Source organism: Xiphophorus couchianus, chromosome 16 (assembly GCF_001444195.1).
Source record: "Xiphophorus couchianus chromosome 16, X_couchianus-1.0, whole genome shotgun sequence".
NCBI classification, from domain to species: domain Eukaryota; kingdom Metazoa; phylum Chordata; class Actinopteri; order Cyprinodontiformes; family Poeciliidae; genus Xiphophorus; species Xiphophorus couchianus.
In genome coordinates this window covers 7,555,970-7,577,276 of record NC_040243.1, presented here as the reverse complement: position 1 = coordinate 7,577,276, position 21,307 = coordinate 7,555,970, and the positions used below count along the sequence as shown (strand labels likewise).

Sequence of the window (21,307 nt, the reverse complement as noted above, 5' to 3'; positions counted from 1 at the left end):
TTAATCACACCAGCAACAATTGTTGCCAGACACTTTTTTCTAACTTCTGGAAGCTCTAGAACAATTGTTTTGACTTTTGGCAGCTAATTGAAGTTTTAAAATAAAATAATAATGTGTCTACTCTAACCAATATCAATTTCATGTATCTAGTGTGAAAGGTCACATGACCAGACCTCTTTACTTCCTGCCTGTAACACTGGAGGTAAATGTCAGTCACAAACCTCTACAAGAGGAAGTCAGTAAAATATTTAAATAAACAAATATAAATAAAATATTTTGAACATATGTTTTTTCAAGTGTCTTCTACTGATATGTAAAGAAAATTGTATCCCTTCATTCATCTTTTGATCATAAGAGTGAATGTAAGCATTGCAACAATTGTTGCTGCTAGCATCATACATAGACAGCACTACGCTTCATAGCTTTGCTGTTTGTTCTTTAAGCCCAGTTGCCCACACAGCTTAAAACTATCAGATATTTTAGATCTTCTAGGCCTGAAGGAACCTCAAAATGATGTTTTCTACATCACTGTCATTCCCACAGTTGAAACCCTCCCCTATTTTACCCCCCCCAAAGGCGGCCCTTTACACAAAATGTGGCCTATGCACTGAATGACAACAACAAGATGATGCCACGCCTGAAACTGCTTTAGGACAGAGCAAAGGTGTAGTTCTTGGTTTGATGGAACAGGGAGAATTTCCTCTCAGATGCAGATTTGTTCATACTAACATTTTCACCTGCCTTTGCCTAATTGATGAAATGACCAAATGAGGTCAAAGGTCATTCAGGACATTGAGACCATGACATCTGCAGGATGTAGCATTGAATCTTTATGTATCTAAAATATTTCTGAACACTCTTGTAACAATTCTTTGTTATAATAGGTTATGGATGTCATGATTTAAAAAAAATGTTTATATGTATAAATAGGCCATATTTGTGTTATTCAGACTATGCAGTTTCCCACTGGCAACAATTGTTGCCGAGTATAAAATTTACATTTTCACTAACATAACCAACATAAAATTTAATAATTCATGAATATTATGTGTTAGGGAGGTCCAAGGATTGAAATGCATGCACTTATTTTGCAGGAAAAAATTTGGGATTAAACGAGGTTCAATCGCCCCAACCTCAGAGATACCTCCACCTTCACCTCCTCCCGTACAGGTATGCACTCAGCCTTGTTGTAGCTCTAGGCAGTGCATGTTCTTGTTGTGGGTTGAGCAAATGCATTACTCATTTCACATTCCAAATTTCTACCCCAGGCTGTATTCACAACTCCTCATCCTGTGCTCTTTTCCTTTTCTTTTTTCTCCTCACCAAATGTATTTCTTCTCTTCGTAATTATTTCATCATTAGTTTGTTCATACGGAGTAAGGGTGTGGGGTTTAAAGTGCTAGGAGGGTGTGGATTGACCTGAGGATACTTGGTTCTGATTACAAGACGGAGCTGCTCCTTGTGTCCTTGAGCAAAATGTCGTCCAAGCCTCCTACGCCTCATTTAACATCTACTGTTCTTACACAAATGAGTGATGTATAAACCTGAAGGCTATGTGAGTTGCAATGGAAAAAATGCTTCAGTTTAACAATGCATAATTTTGTGCATATCTAAATAAACATCCAAACCCTGGTTTAAAAATTCATCCTAACTCTTAGATTATGCTGGTCAACTTCGTAACCTTTACTTGAACCGAACCCTCAGAGTCGTCCTACGTTTTAAAAATTACCATGTCTCAGGGTGGCTTCGGAGGCTCTGGCAGGCTGCCTGCAGAGGAAAACCTCACTACAAACACACTCTCGCATATCACTCCTGCTGAAGTGACCGCAGGTGTGCGCCGGGCAGGTATACTCGTACACATATGCAAAAAGCCTCTCTGCCCTCACCTGTCTCCACGTCCAGGCTGCTTCCCTGCTCTGCCTAACCCCACCTTGGAGATTGTGTGCGTGCGAATTCAGCTCTGGATTCGGTCAAACTCGTTGCAGCACCCCCTCCACTTGGGGCAGTGAGGGAAATGAAGGCTTTAGGAGTTTATTATAAAACCACAAGAGCAGCGGCAGGGGATAGGCCTCCTGGGGCTGCAAAACATCCCTCCTCATCCCTCCATCCTTGTCTTCTTCTTTCAAGCCCTTCAATATATCAAACCTCAGTCCAGTGTACTGTCTGTGACACCCTCCTCTGTCTCATTTTATTTTCTTACCTGCAGCTCTGCCTAGAGAAATGCGGCCTTTTTATTACAATGCATTCTCGTTGAATAAAGTTAAATATTGATCTGCAATATTCTTGTATGAAAAGTTAATATGGTGAGTCAATTGTGTGGTAATATGAGCTTGTTTGACCTCAGACCAACAGTAAAGTCATAACTTACCTGAGGTATTAAATTCATTTTTGAACGAAAAGTCCAAAGGTTCGTGCAGAAATTAGATGCTACACTGAGTTGCTGTATAACCCAAGTCATTCATGAAGTTGTATATGTTGAATGCAATCTACCCTTGCAAAGAATGTTTTGCTAGAATCTGGCTTAGTATTGTCTATTGTGGGAATCTGCAACCTTCACAATCCAAAGAGACATTTCTGCCTTCACTCCAGCTATCATAACTTTCTCTGAAGTTATGAAGAGAAATTGTTGAATGTCCACTTGCGGCTCAGGAGCCGCAGGTTGCAAAACCCAGGTCTATTGCAATGCAGAACAATATAAGAATTACTGCAGCCTTATGAAAGCAATGTGGCAGCAGAAAAGCCTCAGACTCTTTGGAGCTGTTGTTTCTTTTCTGAGGATATTATTATCAAAGCTTTCAAAGATGCAAACTGCAAAAAGTGGGGTTCACAACTGGTGCATTCAGATGTATTTGGTGGCAAACTCCTTACAGAAAGAGGCAGATCAAGATACAAACTCTGGTTGTTTTTGTTGCGAGGCATCAGTGCTAATCAACTGCTCAAGCCTTGATTTTAATGTGCAAATAATAATATTACCCAGTGCTGTATATTTCATAAACATATATTGGCAATAAAACAAAAGCTGATTAACATACTGGGAAAACTATTGTGAACTTTAAAGACTTCAGTTCAAATAAAGTACATTAGAACATCATATGTCTATGAATATTTTTTTCCTCCCACTGTAGAATAGATCTTATTAAATACTTCATAGAGAAATCTGTCAATTTTAGTATGCCTTGTCTCTCTTTATAAACTTCTTCTCTGGGTTTTAGTTTTGCACCATTTTTCTAAAATGCATGTAGCATTCTCACACCTGGTTAAAATATGTTGTAGGTATACAGTGCGCAATACAAGAGCGCATCCTTGAAGGAAATATTGAAAAAAGTCATTAACAAAAATAGAAATGAGAAATAATCATTAATAATCAGCGTCATTATGCATCTGTGATATTACCACAAGTTCTTGTGAAAGCCTGTTTTTGGCAGACTAGATTTGATCTTGATGAAACAAAGATTTCCAAATAAAATGACAAGTTTGGTTTTTGGTGGCAAAGTGTCTCTAAAGATAACCCTTTTGTTGCACAGATGAATTTAGCAACATCGGATTCTTTGATTTTTTGCAATAAAATCAAAGGATTAAAAGTATCAAGAGTAACAATAAAAAGTATATTTTGAAAATAAGGAGATAATTTGTATGCGAAGGTGGGTAGTAAGTATTTACTTTTACTTGAGTAACATGTTGAAGAAACAATTTACTTTTAGTAGTTTCTCTACATTGTACTTACATTATATTTGACTAATGCTTTTATGATACTACTCTTAAAAAATATTCTAAATACCCTACCTACTATGAGAAACTATATTGAATGAAGAACAACTATATTTTAAGATGACTTGTTCTTTGAACACAAACTTTGTTGTTCTAATGCTATTTTGCTGTTCAATTTTAAGATCATCAAGTTACAGTAAACACCTTACATTGTCACTGGCAGTACTTTACCCTGGCCCAGCACATGACCTTATGGAAGTATTGGCTTTATAAGCTTTATAATGAAAAACTTGGATTTGGAAAAATGTTTCTTCTGCCTGAATTTGATATTTTGTTCTTTTTTATATGTTAGTCATACAAATACAAGTTTTTTGCAAAGAATTGAAAAACTTTGTTTGTGTGATGACATCAATTTTAAATATTAATTCAGATGTTCTGTTCAGTTACCAAGTACTTTATGAAGCTGTTTTACTCCTACTTGAGTAATTTCTCGCATACTTTTACTTGAGCAAAAATAATGTTGAAGTAGTGCAACTCTTACCTCTCCTTTTATGTATATCCATAAGGAATATTTGAACTTATTGCACTGCAGTACAAGAGGTCTCAAACTGATGTTTTAATCAGGAATAATGTGCATAATCACCATAATTAGAGAGCAACATCAAAAGCACAAGAGTATGCTTTAAGTACTACACAATGGGCCTCTGTGTGCAGATGCACTCATGCAAACGGTTGGAAAGTTATGATTCACGGGTAATAGGATGTAAACTGTTCTTGTCGCATTTGTGGGGCGGCCCATTGTGTGCGATCTGGGGGTCAAGCGATCCACTGAGTCATCATCCTTGTCATCATCGTCATTAAGATTGTCATCGTAGTTGGTGTGTTGGCCAGAGGCAGAACACCTGTATGCATGTCTTCCACTCCCCACCACCCATTCACCCACTAACCCCTTTGCCTTTTACTTTGTGGTTGATGGTGATGCAGAGAGACCACAGCGTTTTCAGATGAAAAGGAGGGCAGGGCGTCATTAGCAGGAAATGGTTTTGCTCAATAGACGCAGAGCACCAAGTAGCAGGCAGGTGGATTCAGCTCACTTCTTTCCTGCGTGGGGACTCTAGGTTTGTGCGTGGCTGACTGTAACTGAGCAAGACACAACAAAGCACACGAGCCTTACAAATGTATGTCTTTTTATTAATCTTATTTGTTTTGTTTTAAATAAAAAAGTGTAAAGCAACAAAGTTTCAAAACAGAAACAGAAAAAAAAAACAATTACACATAATTCCACATTCAAAGAACCTGCACAGACATCTAAAAGATATTTCAACCAAATGCAGAGGGAAAGACATGTATCTACAGAGAAGAAAACTCTGCATAGCTCATAAATCTTACTGATATTTGCCAAAAGTTGAAGTGAGGTAGAAAAATTACAACTCCACATTGTCAGACGCCTGGAGCCCCGATGTGAGTTATATTCATAGCTCATCTGCAGTTCAGAGGCAGTCCAACGAAGCATGAAACGGCCCAATAAAAACAGACCCTCTGGGGTCCAGCATGCACTTTCCACCCGCACACATGGACGCTGAGCTGGATGTAAGGGGGGTGGTGGAGTAAACGTGGTCATTTTCTTTGATTAGCAATTAGGGAAAATAGGGAGCGTGACTGATTCACTTCAAAGGCATGCAGAACAAAAGATGCGGCTAATTTGGACTCAAAGAGCAAATATTCTGCCGATTTAATTTTATACTTGAAAGTATAGAAAAATGTATACTTCTGTAAATACCTACAATTAGAGAAAAACAGAGCTGGCATACCCCCAAATTAAGTTGGATTTCAAAGAGAGTGGTCAGTGTTTCCAGCAGTGTGCTAATCTCCCTTTGTTCTCAACAGCACATTTCCATAGACATTTCCATAAGAGCAACTGAAAACACAAAGCTTCTTTCTGTACACGATAACCCTGTTAATGCACACAATAAGGTATGTCAGTGGTGCGAGCCACCATAAAGCTTCCAGTGATTCTATCTAGGCATGTTAGACCCCAGCATCAATAATTCATTTGGCATAATATGTAGCAAGAGCAACTTAAGTGCTTTTACTCAGAACAGAACTTTAAAAGTTCTCCACAGCAGTCAGAGACAGGCAGGCGGAGTCATTTTAACTCCTTTACAGCCTTTTTGGCAATACTTGATTACAAGATTTAATGCATAAAGCAGCAGTATGCGAGGCACAGAAAGTGGCACAATAAATAGTAAAATATGGGAGGCTGAATACCACATCAATCAGTCAGTGTCAGAGTTCATACTGCTGGTAAGATCCAGTCTGGTTCCCATTTTGAGGATCTTGATTCCATTCCCTCTTTTGTAGAAAAAATGAGATTTCAGTGCATCCAGCTAAGGAGAAGTAGAGTAGTCTGGAAACATCATCATCTATTGTAATCTGATGATTAGCAAAGAACCAACAGTATTGTAGTGGCACATTAGTGTTTTTCTCCCAAAATATCATGCAAGTCTTAAGTGATATTTGCAGACACATGCTTTGACGTGACATTCTGCAGTGGAGTACCCATGAAGGTCAGAGTTTTGTCTTTTTTTTTCCTCCCCACTGCTTCATCAGATCATCTCCTTTCTCCAAATGTTTGTTTATGCATTCTTGCAGGTGTACACCTCCTCTTCCCTCACGCATGTCTGGCACTCCACATGGCAGCACCAGCGCACCTGGCAGTGGCAGGATAGGCTGGTGAGCCGCATGGCCGTGTTGTAGCCGCGTCCACAGCACAGACTCTGACAGCTCGTGTCCTTGGTGCACGACCGGCCCCCCGTGCCAGGCGAGTAGCGGGAAGGCCTGCAGAAGCTGGGGGAGTCCTCCAGGTAGACCAGGTCGGTGTTCCTGGGGCTCTGACCGTGGCGTCTGGGCCCCGCGAGCTCAGTCTCTCCTGTGGCCGCGTTGGTGACGCTCAACACTTTCACGGCGTTGTCGTATCTATACTTCAGCAGCCGCCCAGTGTCATGGAAAGGGGACAGCTGCTTCCAGCAAGTCCGTACGGCACAAGAGCCGGAGACTCCGTGACATTTGCAGGTTGTTTTCAGCCCACTCTTCACTGCCTGAGATAGGAGGGACAAAAAGAGAGAAATGTCAACTCTTTCAGTTTGATTCATTACCTGCTTTCTTATCTCAGGGATCTATCTGGCTGGAGAGACAGTTTCCTGCAGGGTGGGTTAAGGTTTAGTGGAGATGAGCCAGTCGCTTTCCTTGGTTTAAAAATTTCGACATAATGGATTGAGTTGTCGTATTTCATTCGCTCCGCATTTCTCATTCGGACAGCTCTTGAAATTTCTTTTCTCAATGTGTTGAAACTAGCTCTGCCTGTCTCCCTTCTGTCTCGTTCGCCTGAGGCAGAGGTGACAAGAAGAACAGACTGGGGAATCTCTCCGCCCATTTTCTAGTACATGCATGCTCATGGAAAAAATTTATGTGATTTATTTATGTTTCTATACATGAAAAAAAACAATAAAGATTAACAGCTTGTAGACACTGCACCTTGTAAACACAGATTTTAATGTATTATGAATAGGAAGGAAAATGATACTGTTTCCTAAAAAAAAAAAAAAACAACAAAAAAACCTGAAACGTTTGGCCAGGATTTGTATACAGTTCGATACAAGACAATACTTTGTAAAACTTTGCAGTTACAGTTGCAAGTCTTTTGAGGTTTATCTCTGTCTGTGTAATAGGTCCAAACAACTTCGCACATCTATAGTTTGAGCTCTTTGCTCATCTCGTTTTGTAAAGTAGCTCAAACTCAGCCAGAAAACACTGGTAAACATCAAGTTTTATGTCTTACCAAAAAGTCCCAATTGAATGTTATTCTACTTTAACACATTAATAAGCTCTGATCAAAGCCATTGCATTGTAGTTTGGGTTGCTGTGCTGAAATAGAAGTGCAGCATTCATTTTTCATGACACATAGTGTTTCGCATGAAGCCCAAAAAGTACAATATCAATCCAATCAGAGCAGAACTCCTTCTTCAACTTGTGTGCTGTACCTTACATTGGAGGTAGCAAAATGAGGTTGCCAGCTTCTTCTAACAATAGCTTACTTCTTTCTAAATGCCAGATTTGTGTAGTGAACACAGTTAATGACTCTTTTTAACATATTTTACCACCTGAGCTGTGGTAAAATATGTACCACAGCTGTAACTCCTCCAGAGTTTCCTTGGGCAAATGGCCACTGCTTGGTAATTTTGCATTTGTGCTCAGTTAGCTATTTACGCTAAAGCTTGAAATATTGTTCCATAATACTTTAATAAACATTCACATACTTGTGAATCTATTCACATTAATAGATTTCTGCAGATGACTAGTTGCTCTGTATTTTAGGAGTATCAGAGTAATGGGGTAAGTAAATGCCACATATCTCAGATGTTCATTTGTAGATTTGACATCTTTTTTTCATTTCACCTTCATGCACCACTTTGTATTGATCGCTCACATCAAAACTGAATATAAAAATGCTCTAAAGTTTGTTGTTCTGACATAACTAAAGGAGAGGATTACTCATACTTTTGCAAGGCTCTGTATGGGATTTCTTCACTGAGCTTGATGGCCAGTGATTGGAGCATGGTCAGTCAGGCTGAGAGCTGCCGTTGTGGAGAGGGGCCAGAGATAGGTCAAACTAAAAAAGCCAGAGGGCTCTGCCGGGTTGAAAAGTTCTACTCAGGTCCTCCCTCCCTGCACAGGTATGAAAGCCCCTGAGGGGCTTCTAAACACCATTACTGTGAGCTGAGGGGTCTACAACCGCTTGTGTTTTTTTGTAAACTCGGCTGCTGGACTCTTTTTGGTGACAATAGTGTAAAACTTTTAGCTCACTTGAGATGAGATAAGATAGAGTTCTTCCTGTTTTGCCTTTTGGTTCCTCCAACAGACTTTGTCTTTTTAGGTGCGAGCCACAGGAGATGCGCCCTGAGGCTCCCTATTTTCAGAGTGGTGGTTATGAACATTAGGTGGATTTATGAAGAGCACAGTGATCCAGTAAGTGGAAAAAAATGCTTGCTCGTATATTAAAAAGAGGCCACGGTTATAATCGCTCTCTCCGACATGAGACCTTTAATTTTCTGTTGGCCCGCACAGCAAGCTTTATCATGCCTGAGAACACCTGGCTCCAATGATCCCACAGCCATGTTGTCTCCTTGCTGCAATGCCTCACCCACCCAGGTCAAAACATGGAAGCAAATACAAGGGGGAATTGGTGGAGGAGGTGTTTTTTGACTGGAAGCTTCAAAAACAAACGGGCGAAGCCTAAAGTTGTCAGCATCAGGTTTAATTGGCAGGTGAAATTGCAGCCCAACTTAAAGGAAACAATAAATAAGGGAATGAGAGGTCTGACATGCTGCACAAGCACATTTTATTTAAGCACTCACCCGGATACCAACGTTGATGTTGTGGGCATCGACCTGCGCCCTAAGGTCTTTGCTGACCCTCTTTTGGCCGAGGAACTTTTTGAGGAACTTGGTGCTGTATTTCAGGTTGTCTCCACAGACCCCCCATTGCCACGCTTCTCTGTGCTGGATCCCAGGGGAGTCGTCACACGTGCACCTCTCCATCCGGCCTGAGCTGCAAGCTTTGGCGAGTGCATGGGTTAGAGCAGCGGAGGACACAGCCAGAAGGAAGGAAGTCTCCTTAAATGCTGGATTAAAAGAAAAAAGGCACCAAATGGTTAAATAACTCTGTTGCCAGTGATACATAAAAAACATCTTCAACAGCCGTTTTATGTCTGTGGCAGTAATTGTCAGGATCTAATCCAAGAAATGTGTTTTCTTTCCAATAATTAAGCAATTAACCCAGCTTGTTTACAAAAATCTCACTACGTTGTCATGGTGTACGACAACCTCAGGAATCCTGTACGCTTTCTTGTGTCAAAACTTCTGCTCTGACCTCTTCTTGTGGCTCTGCACTGTTATTTTATTTCCCCCAAAGTCGTCACCAGCGTGTATTTTCATCTAATTAATTGTTATTTTGACTAGGAAGGATTTTCCCAGATGAAAGTGGGTAATCACACCACCCTTTTCCTCTGGGAATGGGCATTTTCCCGAGATAAAAATAACCGCAGGGCTCAAGCACTCTCCACATCGTTTGCCACATTTCTTGGCGCTCTACTCCCTCATTACCTCTGTGCTGACCTGTTCATGTTCTCCCACACAATGATATCCATATGCATAAAGTCTGGACTGTCCTCCAGAATTTTTGTGTGCACAGCAGATCTGCAACTGGTTTTAAAATGTTATCCAATGCAGCTGAATTTGTAGCTTATTAATTGTTTCAAAAGTCATGCAGAATAGATTTTAAGAAGGAAAATTCAATATAATTGCAAGGGAGAATTGTTTCTTACCTGTGGCCAAAAGTTTAAAGTTCATTCAAGGGAAAAGAAAATCTTAACTTTCCATATCAAACAATAAAAAAACGTAATAGCAGAGAAACAAAAATGATGCTGAACATTGTACTTCACAAGATTTTATGTAAAATTCTAGTGAAGGAGACATTACGTGAGGCTTGTGACTACATGCACTGATAAAAACCATCAATTTAGATTTTATTAGAGTAAGCAGACATGCAAGTTTGATTATATGCTTTTGCAATGCTGCAGCCGATGGTAAGTTTACTCCGTGTTTTTGCACACTTATTCTTGCAGATTACCTTCTGTTTAGAAAAAAGTCATCAACCAGATTTTACACACACACACACATACGCACGCACGCAGGCGCGCGTACACAGACACACTCACACACACACAGATACACACACACACACATATATATATAAATTTTGTTCAGAACCAGAAACAGCCCATTTCGGCACACTTTTATCTCTGAGATAAAATCAGTTGAAGTTGAAGTAGCAGAAATCAGAACCAGAAGGCGCTTTCACCTCTTTTTAGGAGGCTTCCTCGGCCATCCAAGGTGCAGTTCCAGCGCTCGTTTCTGAATTGATAGCGACACTCCAACTGGCCGAGGCGCACCGACTCCCGGAGCGTCTCGGCTAAACCGGGCTCTCTGCGGCACATCCTCTTCTGCCGCCTGGTCAGACTCATCTGCTCGCACTGCTTCAGGTGGGCCTTCCCCGATGGAGCTTCATTGGAAAATGGACCTGGTAAAAGCACCAGTGGCTCTCGGCCTGTCAGCCTATAATTAAGAAGAAAACAATAGTAAATGTTAATCTGGGTCCATGTTAAAAACATCCCACTGTATAATTAAAAAGGTAAAAAAAAAAACTTTCCAGTAAATAATTTCTTACTGTAATTAACTGACAAAGTTTTAATATTTCCTACGCTGGTGTATGTTGTGTTAAAGTTATTTAAACTTTTCCTATCAAATTCCGTTTTAAAAAATTCAAAATGTCTACTAAACACAATTATAAATGAAATAGCAAATGAAATAACAAACTGAATATGAAGACGGTAGACATTTACGCGTGCGTAATTAATTACTGAAGCTTTAATAAATTAGGCTATTCCCATACAGTGACTAGAACATGACAGTGAATCAACATGTTTAAAATGCCTGAATAAAAAGTTAACCGTCTGACCCAAAGTAAGCTGCAGTGTTCGAGAGGAGGATGCAGAATCCAATTGTTCGCAATAGGCAGGCGGTCCCTGGGAGCCTGGAGCGCATTGTGCCGGTTCGGCGCTGTTCCTCATTGCGGTGACTCTTCAATGGAGAAACTCTGTGCCGTCTACTCGGCGCTTCTCTTTAAGGGGCCCCACATGCTCAACACTGAGTGTCGGAGCGATGCGCATGGCACAGTGGGTCCGCTGGGAGGCAGGGCTGTTTGGAGGAGGAAGCATCATCCTGCCGCACCCTCCATGAAGTCTCGGCATTGTTGTTGAATGTTCCTCCCACTGCGACGCCACCCAGATGCGCATAGTTTTGAGCCAAGACAGTTGTTGGAATATCTATCTCGCCTTTTTCTGTGATTTGCATCTTTTGGTCTTGCATACTCTGTTATTCTGTATAAACTGCTATATGCGAACATTGGAAAGCTTTTCCTGGATTATCTCCACAGATTCAGCATCCTTAATAATGACAGCAACACTAGAATAAACGACAAAATTACTGTTTAAATATATTATCTATTTAGAACAATTTAACTTATGCTTAAACTGAAAGGAAATGCCAGCGTAATGATTCTCAAGCTTAAATTGACCAAACACTACAGGTCGTGAAAGGATCCATAAAATGTAATTGAATGTAATTGCGTAAGGTTTGTTCCTCCAATTTAACTGCACTTTCCAGTTATGGGTGTAGCCCCATCTAGTGTGCGGAATCTAGGAGGAAGGGAGAGTTCTGCTCAGAAACATCCAAATCGAAAAATAATTTACATTTTCTCGGAAACTGCAGAGGACTCAGTGTTCAAGAAGGATTGATGTTGATGTTTTAAATATTGCCCAGCCCTTCAAAGCAAACTATTATTAAAATATTTATTTAAATACCACTGCTTTTGAAATGTATGTTCTTTTAAAATTGAAATGTAAAGTGTAACAATTACCACGACTAATCAAGGAGACACATTCTAATTGAATAGGAGGAGGAACTGGCAGGAATTGTTGTGCCACACTGGAAGAAAATCACTTTATCTTGGATATGAACAAGACAAAGGGGATTATTTTGGTCTTCAGTAGACATAACAAAGAGCCAAACGTAGCTCTTACACAGGGAGAAGAGTGTATTTTGTTTCAGCACTGCTGGGTTTTTGCCTGACTTGGGAATGTAACTCTAAGACTATTTCTAGAGACATACCAAACTACTTCTGATAATGCAGCATACAAGTCCTTAAAATATGCTGAAAGGTCTGTTTTATCCTGTGTAAACACATGAAGGTAACCATTAATTTGCAGTTATGTATCAGCACAGATGGCTCCTCTGGTCATAACGGAAGACAATAAATACCCAGCTTAGGTTAGGTATAAATCAACAGTTGCAGAAATCCGAATAAGTTAATTAGCTGCAAATTTCTTTGACTATATATGCAGTACATTTCAAAAATATTTATTCCTCTTGAACTTCTTTCATGCCATGTCATGTTTCCACCATATACTTCAATGTGTATATACTTCATTGGGATTGTATGTGATTGAAAAGCACAAAGCATTACATTCTTGTAATTCCAAAGGAAAATTATTCAGTTCTCACTTTTTAGAAATATAACTTAATATCAATGAAGTGTGAAGAAGTTTAAAGATTAGGTCACAAAACCGCACCAAGGCAACGCTGGGCTCTGTAATCTGCGACCGTGGAGTCCCATGAAGACTTTCCTCAATGGCTCTTAAAGGCTTTAGCAAAAAATAATAAAGAGGCAATAAAATTTTTCTACATAAAAAATGCCATATTTACCAGATTTTTAAAATGTATTTCCACAGTAGAATGACTCTAGCCGAATCAAGAACATTTCTTTGGGTCTATTTCTTTCGTTATTAGCTTGGAAACTATGTGCTTTTTTACATAAATATATCAACATCCAGTTGAAGGAAATGTACCTATCCACTTTTTGCAAATCTGTAAAGAGCGCGACTAAAGTTGAGTTGTGAGTTGTGGAATATAGGTAGAAATGATCATTTGTCTCTCTCCACACCTCTTGATAGCGCTGCAGTAATATTTTAATGCTTGGGTCTCCCGTCAAATATAAAGAAAAAGGAGACGATATCAGTAGGTGGCGGTAATGCAACCTTAACGGTTCTTGACAACCACCAATAAAAATCAATAAGAAGAAGAAGAAGAAGAAGAAGAAGAATCGGGGGAGGATGACGACAACCGGAAATCGCCATTTTCCAGTTGAGCAGTAACGGAAGAAAGCTCGAGAAACAGCTACAAAGGTAAATTTGTTATTCAAATATTTAAACAATCGCGGTTATCAAACAATCCTTTATCAACATATTGTTAAAAATGTGTAGTTTTACACGTTTTTTTTATTACGGCTGGGTTTTAGGCGTCGAAACCAGACATTTGGAGTTCGTTAGCTGCTTTTTTTAACTTCAACGGGAGTGCTTTGTTGTGTTTTCATTCATACATTTAATCCTTAAATATATACTTAATTTTTAACAGTTTTTGTTGATCTAGCATCTTCTGTTATATTTTTACAGATGAAGCTTTGCACAGTTACAAGTGATTTATTGCCAGTTGTGAATCCTTCTCGGCTAATAAGCTAACACTCGTTAGCTGTCATTTTAACAGTCAATTGAGCAATTTCTCTTTTTGATCAGTGTGCCCACAAAATATAGGTTTTCGAAACGGTTTACTGTCCAGATTGCGTCTATCGTATGTGTACTGGCACATGTACAAAACGCAGCAATATATTTGTTATCTAAGCATTTGGTTCGATGGGGATTGTAATCAGCTGACGAGGTTTAGCTTATGAATATGCAGAGAAAAATGCAGATGTTTATTTTCACAGTTACTGATATTATGATAAAGCTACAAGTGCAGTTCCTCCTAGGTCTCAGTTTAAATCGTCAGCCTTCTCTCATTTATACATAAATGACCACCACTTAAAACAAAAGTGAAACTATTTAAGATATGTGTTTCGCTAAAAGATAAATGTTTATTAGTACAGACAGAAGTGACAAGTTTATAAAATGCAACCTTACCTATTTCTGATTCAAAGGCAGATTCCTTTGTTGAAATTGAAAGATGTTCAATTTCTATTGAACGGTAAAAGCAATTCTTTTCCGATTCTTCCTCATTTTAAGGATTTCTCGGGGATGCATTTTTGAACGGACACACGTTTGCAAAAATAAAGAATATTTAAAAAATGATTTCAATGTTTCATTAGTTAAGCTATTACATTACTTTATTCACATTTACAAACTAGTTTTGCAAAAAGAAAACAATTTTCAAACCTCATATTTGAAGAACTATTTCGAATGCATAATATTTTTACGTTTCCAGCTAACGGTGAATCAGTAGTTTTTGTGTGTGTCCTATTGGTTAATTCAGCTATTAATGTGACTGTGTTGTTTCAAGGCTAAGAATTACTATATGTGGTGGCCCACATTAATTACAGTGATATTTTTAACATCAATGAATCAGGAACTTTGTGGTGGGCCTGTTGCTTCTTGAGCTTGCTTGATGTGTAACTCGTTTTACTCGTTCATTTACCTTATGTCATTAGCTAATCGGAAGTCCTTGGTTGCCATTGGCATGTAACCTCAATATTTATTAGGAGTGCATTGATATGAAATTGTGGGCCAATATCGGTATCTGATATTAATATTGTTGCCATAGCTGGTATGTGATATTTACTGATATAAATGTATTTTCATACTCTTTTTGATACCATGAAAAAAACGACCGCTGACATTGCTTATCTGCTTTATTTAGACATTCCACATGTTGAAACAAACACGTGTGATGTTTATTTCCCTTCAAATCACATACAGAAACAAGATGGGAATAAAACTAAGTTTTACATAGGGTCTGATGCAGACATGTAAAAAATTACTAACTTTGACTGATACTGTTAATAATAGTTGAACATTTAACTGTTTATGAATCTTAATGTTTTTTTTTTGCTATTCAATGAGACTGTGAGACATTTTTTGGTCCAATAAAAAAACATATTTGAATTTCAATAAATACTTGTCAGCTGAACACAAGTTTATACTGATTTATTTGCACATCTGACAAAATAACTTAAAATCATTCATATTATGTTATATATTCTTTTTGTTTGTCTTGCAAAATTAATAAAGTGGTGGCTTTATGCTTCTTCAACATGTGCTTTACTGCAAGATCGGTTTTGCATCCAAACAGTTTTATTGAGTTAAAAAAAATCCTAATTTTTCTGCCTTAATTGTCATAAACATAAATAAGAAAATAGTCTGATAGTTCTGACCATTGCATAATACAACTAGTGGCAGGATGTCCCATCAAATTTTTTATGGTATCTTGAGCATGGAGTGTGTTTCGCTTTAACAAAACTAGAAGCTTGGCGCTCACTCCAGGCGGTCTGTGTGGAACTCTGTGGCATATTTTCAAGGAATTTGCTTCTTTTAGCTTTGCTGTCCTTATCTATGTTACAGTCTTCACCTGCAGCATGGAGCAGCGCAAAACAAGCTTATACATGCTTTCCCCAATTTATCCACAAACTTTGTGTATGTAATCTTCAAGACACGGCAACAAAACTGTGGAAAGGAAATGAGAATGTAAATGCGTTATTTTGCTGTGGTTTATGTCATTTTGCAATTCTTCACTGGTTAAATGAAATGTTAAAATGTGGGGTAAAAGATGTGAGGAAGTTCTCTGGGTGCTGTTTGTAAAGATAAGGTGACTATATCAGATTGGACTTTAAGGAAGTTGTGATAAACCTAATTTAGTTTTGTCTTCCTGCTGAGATTAATAAATACATTAACTTGTACTCAAATCCTTTGTACATAACCGTTGAGTCTAGAGATGGACAATATATTGGCATTAACATTTATACTAGCCAATATTGATGTCATAGAAAGACATTATAAAGACATCAGTGTTGCAATGTGTCATCAGTAATGTAAAATGTTTTTTTTGTTTGTTTGTTTTTTTGTTTTGCTGGGTTTTAAAAGTACTTTTGCGTAACTAAGTTGGTAATGAACTTCATAAAAAAAAACACCACTGTGGAGCATGAGTGGAAGTAGGCTGCAATAGGAATGGATGTGGTTAAAGATCTAATTATGGAAATTATAGTGACGATTGTCATGCCAATGGACATGATGTACAATTTTCTCTGTGTGAAGCAAAAGGGAGAAAAATATTTCGCAAGTTATTTTATTTATTTAAAAATGTCTAATATCATATTTTATGGCACCACCTGACTGAATGAAATGAAGCCCATTCATTCGTAAGTTAGTCCTTGAGTACTCAAGGGTTTTCTACAGGCAAATGCATGAGGGGTTTTTTCTGCATACTTTTCAAGTAAATGCTTTTAAGGCAAATTCTTTTGCTGTTTTGTCAAAAACAGCTTCAACGAAATCAAGCAAATGACAGAAGTGTGTTTTGCAGTTTCATTAATGTGCAAGACAAAAAAAATACAGGAAATGACAGCAACGGTCTCAAAGTGTCTTTAAATAAATGAAAGATGAATTTGGGCCAGAGGATGTAACATTTTAGATCATGCACATTTACAGGTCATGCCTTACAGACACGATCTGTAAGTTTTAGTTGAGCCGCTGCCTTATGTTTAGCACCAGCCTTTTAGAGATGTCACACTTCCGTTTTGTGCGTCGCTGCAGGTACGCCAAGATGGGGAACTTTTCCAGCCTCTTTAAGGGACTGTTTGGAAAGAAAGAAATGCGAATTCTGATGGTCGGACTAGATGCTGCCGGTAAGACCACCATCCTGTACAAGCTCAAACTGGGAGAAATCGTTACCACCATTCCTACCATCGGTGAGTCGTCTTCTGTTTCATTATTACTTTATAGCTCGACACCTACACTTTACATTGGCTCTGAAAATATATGTATATATTTTTCTTGTTCTAAGGTTTTAATGTTGAGACTGTAGAATTCAAGAATATCAGTTTTACGGTTTGGGATGTTGGTGGCCAGGACAAGATCCGGCCCCTCTGGAGGCATTATTTCCAGAACACACAAGGTGAGAGATGTGATGTTTCTACTCTATCATCTCAGCACTAGTACTTTTCTGCTAAAACTCCCTTTACATTTGAAGTTCTTTGTTTTCCTCCCTCATAAAAATCTTTTTGTTTTCAGGCCTTATCTTTGTAGTGGACAGCAATGACAGGGAGCGAGTGGGTGAAGCAAAGGAGGAGCTGATGCGAATGCTGGCAGAAGATGAACTGAGGGATGCCGTGCTCCTTGTGTTTGCTAATAAACAGGTTTGTTTCCAACATGGAGCTCCACAGAGGTTTCTTTCCTGACTACAACTCATAAAGGGACTTGATGTACTTAGCAAATATTTAAGTTTAGGTTAAACATTGTTCTTTAGATGGTATTTCGTTGGTCATTTTTGATTAAAACCTTTACAACAATTAGACTAATCATGCAGACTTTGTTGGTCTGTTGTGTTTGCATGGTTTTGTGTTAAATGACTTCTTCAGGAACACCAGTGGATTCAGTTGTCCTAGTCTAATCAGGTTTAACATTCGGCTGGTCACATGCATCCAATTCCCTCTGTTCATGCCAGGCAATGTAAAACTTGCTTTAAATTTGTATGCGAAAATCTGATCCTTTGTTTGTTTTCAATGTTATCTTATTGATTTTTATCTGGTAGGATTTGCCAAACGCCATGAACGCAGCTGAGATCACTGACAAGCTGAGCCTTCACTCTCTCCGTCACCGCAACTGGTACATCCAGGCCACATGCGCTACCAGTGGAGATGGGCTGTACGAGGGTCTGGACTGGCTTTCGAGCCAGCTAAGGAACGCAAAGTGATCCATTGTGCCGCGTCTCCATCTGCCAGCTCTGCCTGCAGTGTTTCTGGGAGGCTGCACATGGCCTAGATGTACTTCTTTATTCTCCTCTTTCCTCAGTTTCCTTTAATTTTTAAATTTTTTTTTTTTTGGAGCTTTGGCCAGTGTGCCCCGACATCAGTGTACTGTATGTGCGTGTTTGTATAAGTATTTTTGAGTGAATGAATGAATGTGCGGAAGTGGCAGCAGTACTGCTGTGCCTTGAACACAGTTAGCTCTCAGTCACTTCTCATTCCTCCAGTGCCAGCACACCCAAAGGCTGCTGGTATCTGTAAAGCAAAAAGCAATGCACGATGCTGAGTGCTCTGTCCTCGTAAAAAGAATGTCTAAGAAAAAAACCCAAAAGGTAATAATTCAGTTTTTTATTTGCTGGGAGCTTTTTCAACATGAGTTTATTTACCTAGAAAAAGATGCTGTCATCTTAACAACCTAGAACAGTTGAGGATGAAAACAAATTTTAAATGTTGCTATATATTTAAGATCAAAGACATAAAAGCACGAAACAACCGTTTAGTTTTATCTTTTAACTTCATAGTTTGCAGGTTTCTAGTGATCAGAATGTAAATGTATTCAGTGCCAATTTATGTGAGAATGTTCCAATGGCGGAAACTTCTTCCATTCAGTTCAGACACGTGTCTGATATTAAGTATTTCTTTTTGGCCTTGTTTGTCTTTTGATTAAATCGTATTTGTTCCGCGTAAAAGATCCACTGCGACTGGATCTGGTGACGGCAATAAATGTTGCAGCGCATGTTTACATATCTGGAGGAGTGTTAACTATTGCATGGTTTGTAACCTTAAGGCTTGTGTGGGTTTCAGCTCCACAAAGCCAACTGCTATGACAACTTGCTCCCACTCTGGCTCTTTATTTAGAAGTAGATTTCATTTGCTCTTGTAAGTACAGTAGTTCATTGGTTAGGGTCTGATGATTTTAGCTATTTTATTGTTACTGTTTTTTTCCCCCATGTATTTCCTAGTTTATCTTAGTCTGAGCTGCCGGGTGTGCTGTCCTTTTGAGTATAACGCTCTCGGGACCAAGTTAGTTGCAGAATAGTCTCATTATATTCTGTTTTGGATGTGTCTGCATTAGGAGGTTTGCAAGTTCCTTTTTTTTCTGTTTTCGTTATTACTGTGTTAGATGGTACATGTTGAATAGGAAGTGTATAAATCAGCCTTACAAATACATATTTAGTGCTTCAAGCTTCTTGCTTCAGGGCAGAGTTACTTCCTCTGTTCATTTACAAGAAATGATTTGACCGTATTTTACAGCCACATCAGCTTGCATAATACGGACTTGTGTGATGACAGCTGTTTTATCTCTCAGCCATGGCAGTGAACTCACATGCAGTAACACTCTCCATTGCTCTACACCAGCAGATAGTTGAATGTGCCAGTTAGTTTAACCAGAGTAGTCACTCCAATTTGCTCCAATGTCCTCTGCTATGAGAAATAAAATCAATCTTGAACAGTACACACTGAGTGAAGATGACTGCACAGTTATGTTACACTGACCTCAGAAGGGAGCTTCAGGTTTCGTTTTTTTACGACTGAATATTTCAATGTTTTGGGATTATTATTATTTTTTTTTTACGTTGTAATATCTTTGTACTTGCGTCGCAGTATATCTTACAATGGTTTAGTCAAGTTGAAAATGGAAAGAATTTGAAATTATAATAAACTGTTATTAAACTGTTAACTTGATGTCTTTTATCATCTATTTTGGTCAGATGTGAAGCTTTAATTTGCAGTATCATTTCTGTACAAAAGACTTGTGTTCATATTTCTTTCTCATTTTTATGCTTTTTTTAAAATAAAAAAAACAAACTTGTCCTGTAATACCGAATAAATGCACTATAATAAAGAGAATCTCTATTGTACATGTTTTAAGGTCTCCTCATTTATATATTTGAAAGATTGTATTTTTGGAATGCCTTAATACACATTAGAATTTTCAAATAAAATGATCTTCACACCTGTCAGAAACCCTACTGGCATTCATTGTTCTGTTAATTTTAAATGTCAAAACGTGCTGACATCCCCTGCTATTGCCGCTAGAGGGCAGTGTATTATTAAAAACCTTGATACATGGTGCTAAATATCTTTACAACACTTAGAATATGTTCTGAATGTTCTGTAAAACAGCTTATGTTGAAGAGTGAACTCGTTCATACATGTCAGAGTACCGGTAGTTTGAAATTACGTCCTTCTTACAACATTCAGTTGTCAGTTCTGTGTCAACTATAATCCCATCAATGGTTTGAACATTATGTACAGTTTGAGATGAGAAATCGACTCAGAAGAGAAAATATTTTCTGAATTCTCAGCTATAAACCAGTCTACGCCGTTGTCTGCGTTAGGGCAATAACTCTTTTGTTTGCTGACAGAAATGAGTGGCTTAAAAGGGGATTTCTAATTCTCCCACTGTCGGCACATCTCACTTCACCCTCCATTTCTGCACCATCTGAAATTCAGGTGGCCAACTCTCCAAAGAGTTGTTACCTTGGCAACAGCACCCTATGTATTTATAGGGAGTAAGTAAGCAGATGTTAAAAAGGAGTGCAAGGGATCAGACATGGACCATGATGTGTCTTTTTATATAGCTTTAAGATCACAAGCAGGAGTGGAAGCTGAATGAGATCACACACATTTAATTTGACACGGCTCCTTAATTAAGAAGACTACCATGATCAGATCCTAACAGCAATAATTTCTCACCTTGCATTAGCAGCTGGTGCCCTCACTCCTGGAATTGCAAGGTGCTTAATGACCTAATCGAGGTATTTTTTTTTTCTTTAAAACTTGCTTTGTAATTGAAGTGGAGCTGAGGTAATCTTCCTCTGTCTCCCCAATGCATCAGAGTCTATTTCATTTCTCTGTTACATTTGCCATTATCCCGTTTTTTCCCCTGACCCCTTCTTTCTCTTGCTCTCTGTTGTACTCTTATCAAATGTTGTTGAAATGAGCTAAAATTATTAGAATAAGATGTACAGTCACACATAGCATTGCACTTGACCTTTAACGGGTGCTCTGCTTCCACTAAATCTTATTGAAAAGAGTGACATCATTTTCTTTAGTTTCACAGCATATTAGCTCTGAACTTGTGTATAAATGTAATTTTCAGCATCTCTGTTACAGATGTCTGCATCACTGTGAC

The 21,307-nt window shown here is 38.6% G+C and overlaps 2 protein-coding genes across 2 annotated transcripts; one reads left to right on the top strand and one right to left on the bottom strand.

Moving 5' to 3' along the window:
* Positions 1-5,767: 5,767 nt before the first annotated feature.
* On the bottom strand, positions 5,768-11,527 carry wnt9b (wingless-type MMTV integration site family, member 9B). The gene is made up of 4 exons (XM_028042801.1): positions 11,284-11,527; positions 10,627-10,880; positions 9,123-9,388; positions 5,768-6,806 (listed from the first exon to the last, which is right to left on the bottom strand). The coding sequence occupies exons 1-4, from the start codon at positions 11,367-11,369 to the stop codon at positions 6,345-6,347; spliced, it is 1,068 nt and encodes a 355-aa protein (XP_027898602.1). The 5' UTR covers positions 11,370-11,527; the 3' UTR covers positions 5,768-6,344.
* A 1,908-nt stretch (positions 11,528-13,435) lies between these two features.
* On the top strand, positions 13,436-20,030 carry arf2a (ARF GTPase 2a). Its single transcript, XM_028042820.1, has 5 exons — positions 13,436-13,567; positions 16,958-17,112; positions 17,208-17,318; positions 17,435-17,559; positions 17,955-20,030. Exons 2-5 carry the CDS (start codon positions 16,968-16,970, stop codon positions 18,114-18,116), a joined length of 543 nt encoding a protein of 180 aa, XP_027898621.1. The 5' UTR covers positions 13,436-13,567; positions 16,958-16,967; the 3' UTR covers positions 18,117-20,030.
* The last annotated feature ends 1,277 nt before the right edge of the window (positions 20,031-21,307 follow it).

What these genes read in the sequence shown, in the direction of transcription:
- wnt9b (XM_028042801.1), bottom strand. Translation starts at nt 11,369, where the DNA reads ATGCGCTCCAGGCTCCCAGGGACCGCCTGCCTATTGCGAACAATTGGA. An exon ending in AACACTGCAGCTTACTTTGG is followed by an intron (nt 10,881 to 11,283) that starts GTCAGACGGTTA and finishes TCTTAATTATAG; the next exon opens with GCTGACAGGCCGAGAGCCAC. An exon ending in ACATCAACGTTGGTATCCGG is followed by an intron (nt 6,807 to 9,122) that starts GTGAGTGCTTAA and finishes CTCCTATCTCAG; the next exon opens with GCAGTGAAGAGTGGGCTGAA.
- arf2a (XM_028042820.1), top strand. Translation starts at nt 16,968, where the DNA reads ATGGGGAACTTTTCCAGCCTCTTTAAGGGACTGTTTGGAAAGAAAGAA. An exon ending in TTATTTCCAGAACACACAAG is followed by an intron (nt 17,319 to 17,434) that starts GTGAGAGATGTG and finishes TTTTGTTTTCAG; the next exon opens with GCCTTATCTTTGTAGTGGAC. An exon ending in TTGTGTTTGCTAATAAACAG is followed by an intron (nt 17,560 to 17,954) that starts GTTTGTTTCCAA and finishes TTTATCTGGTAG; the next exon opens with GATTTGCCAAACGCCATGAA.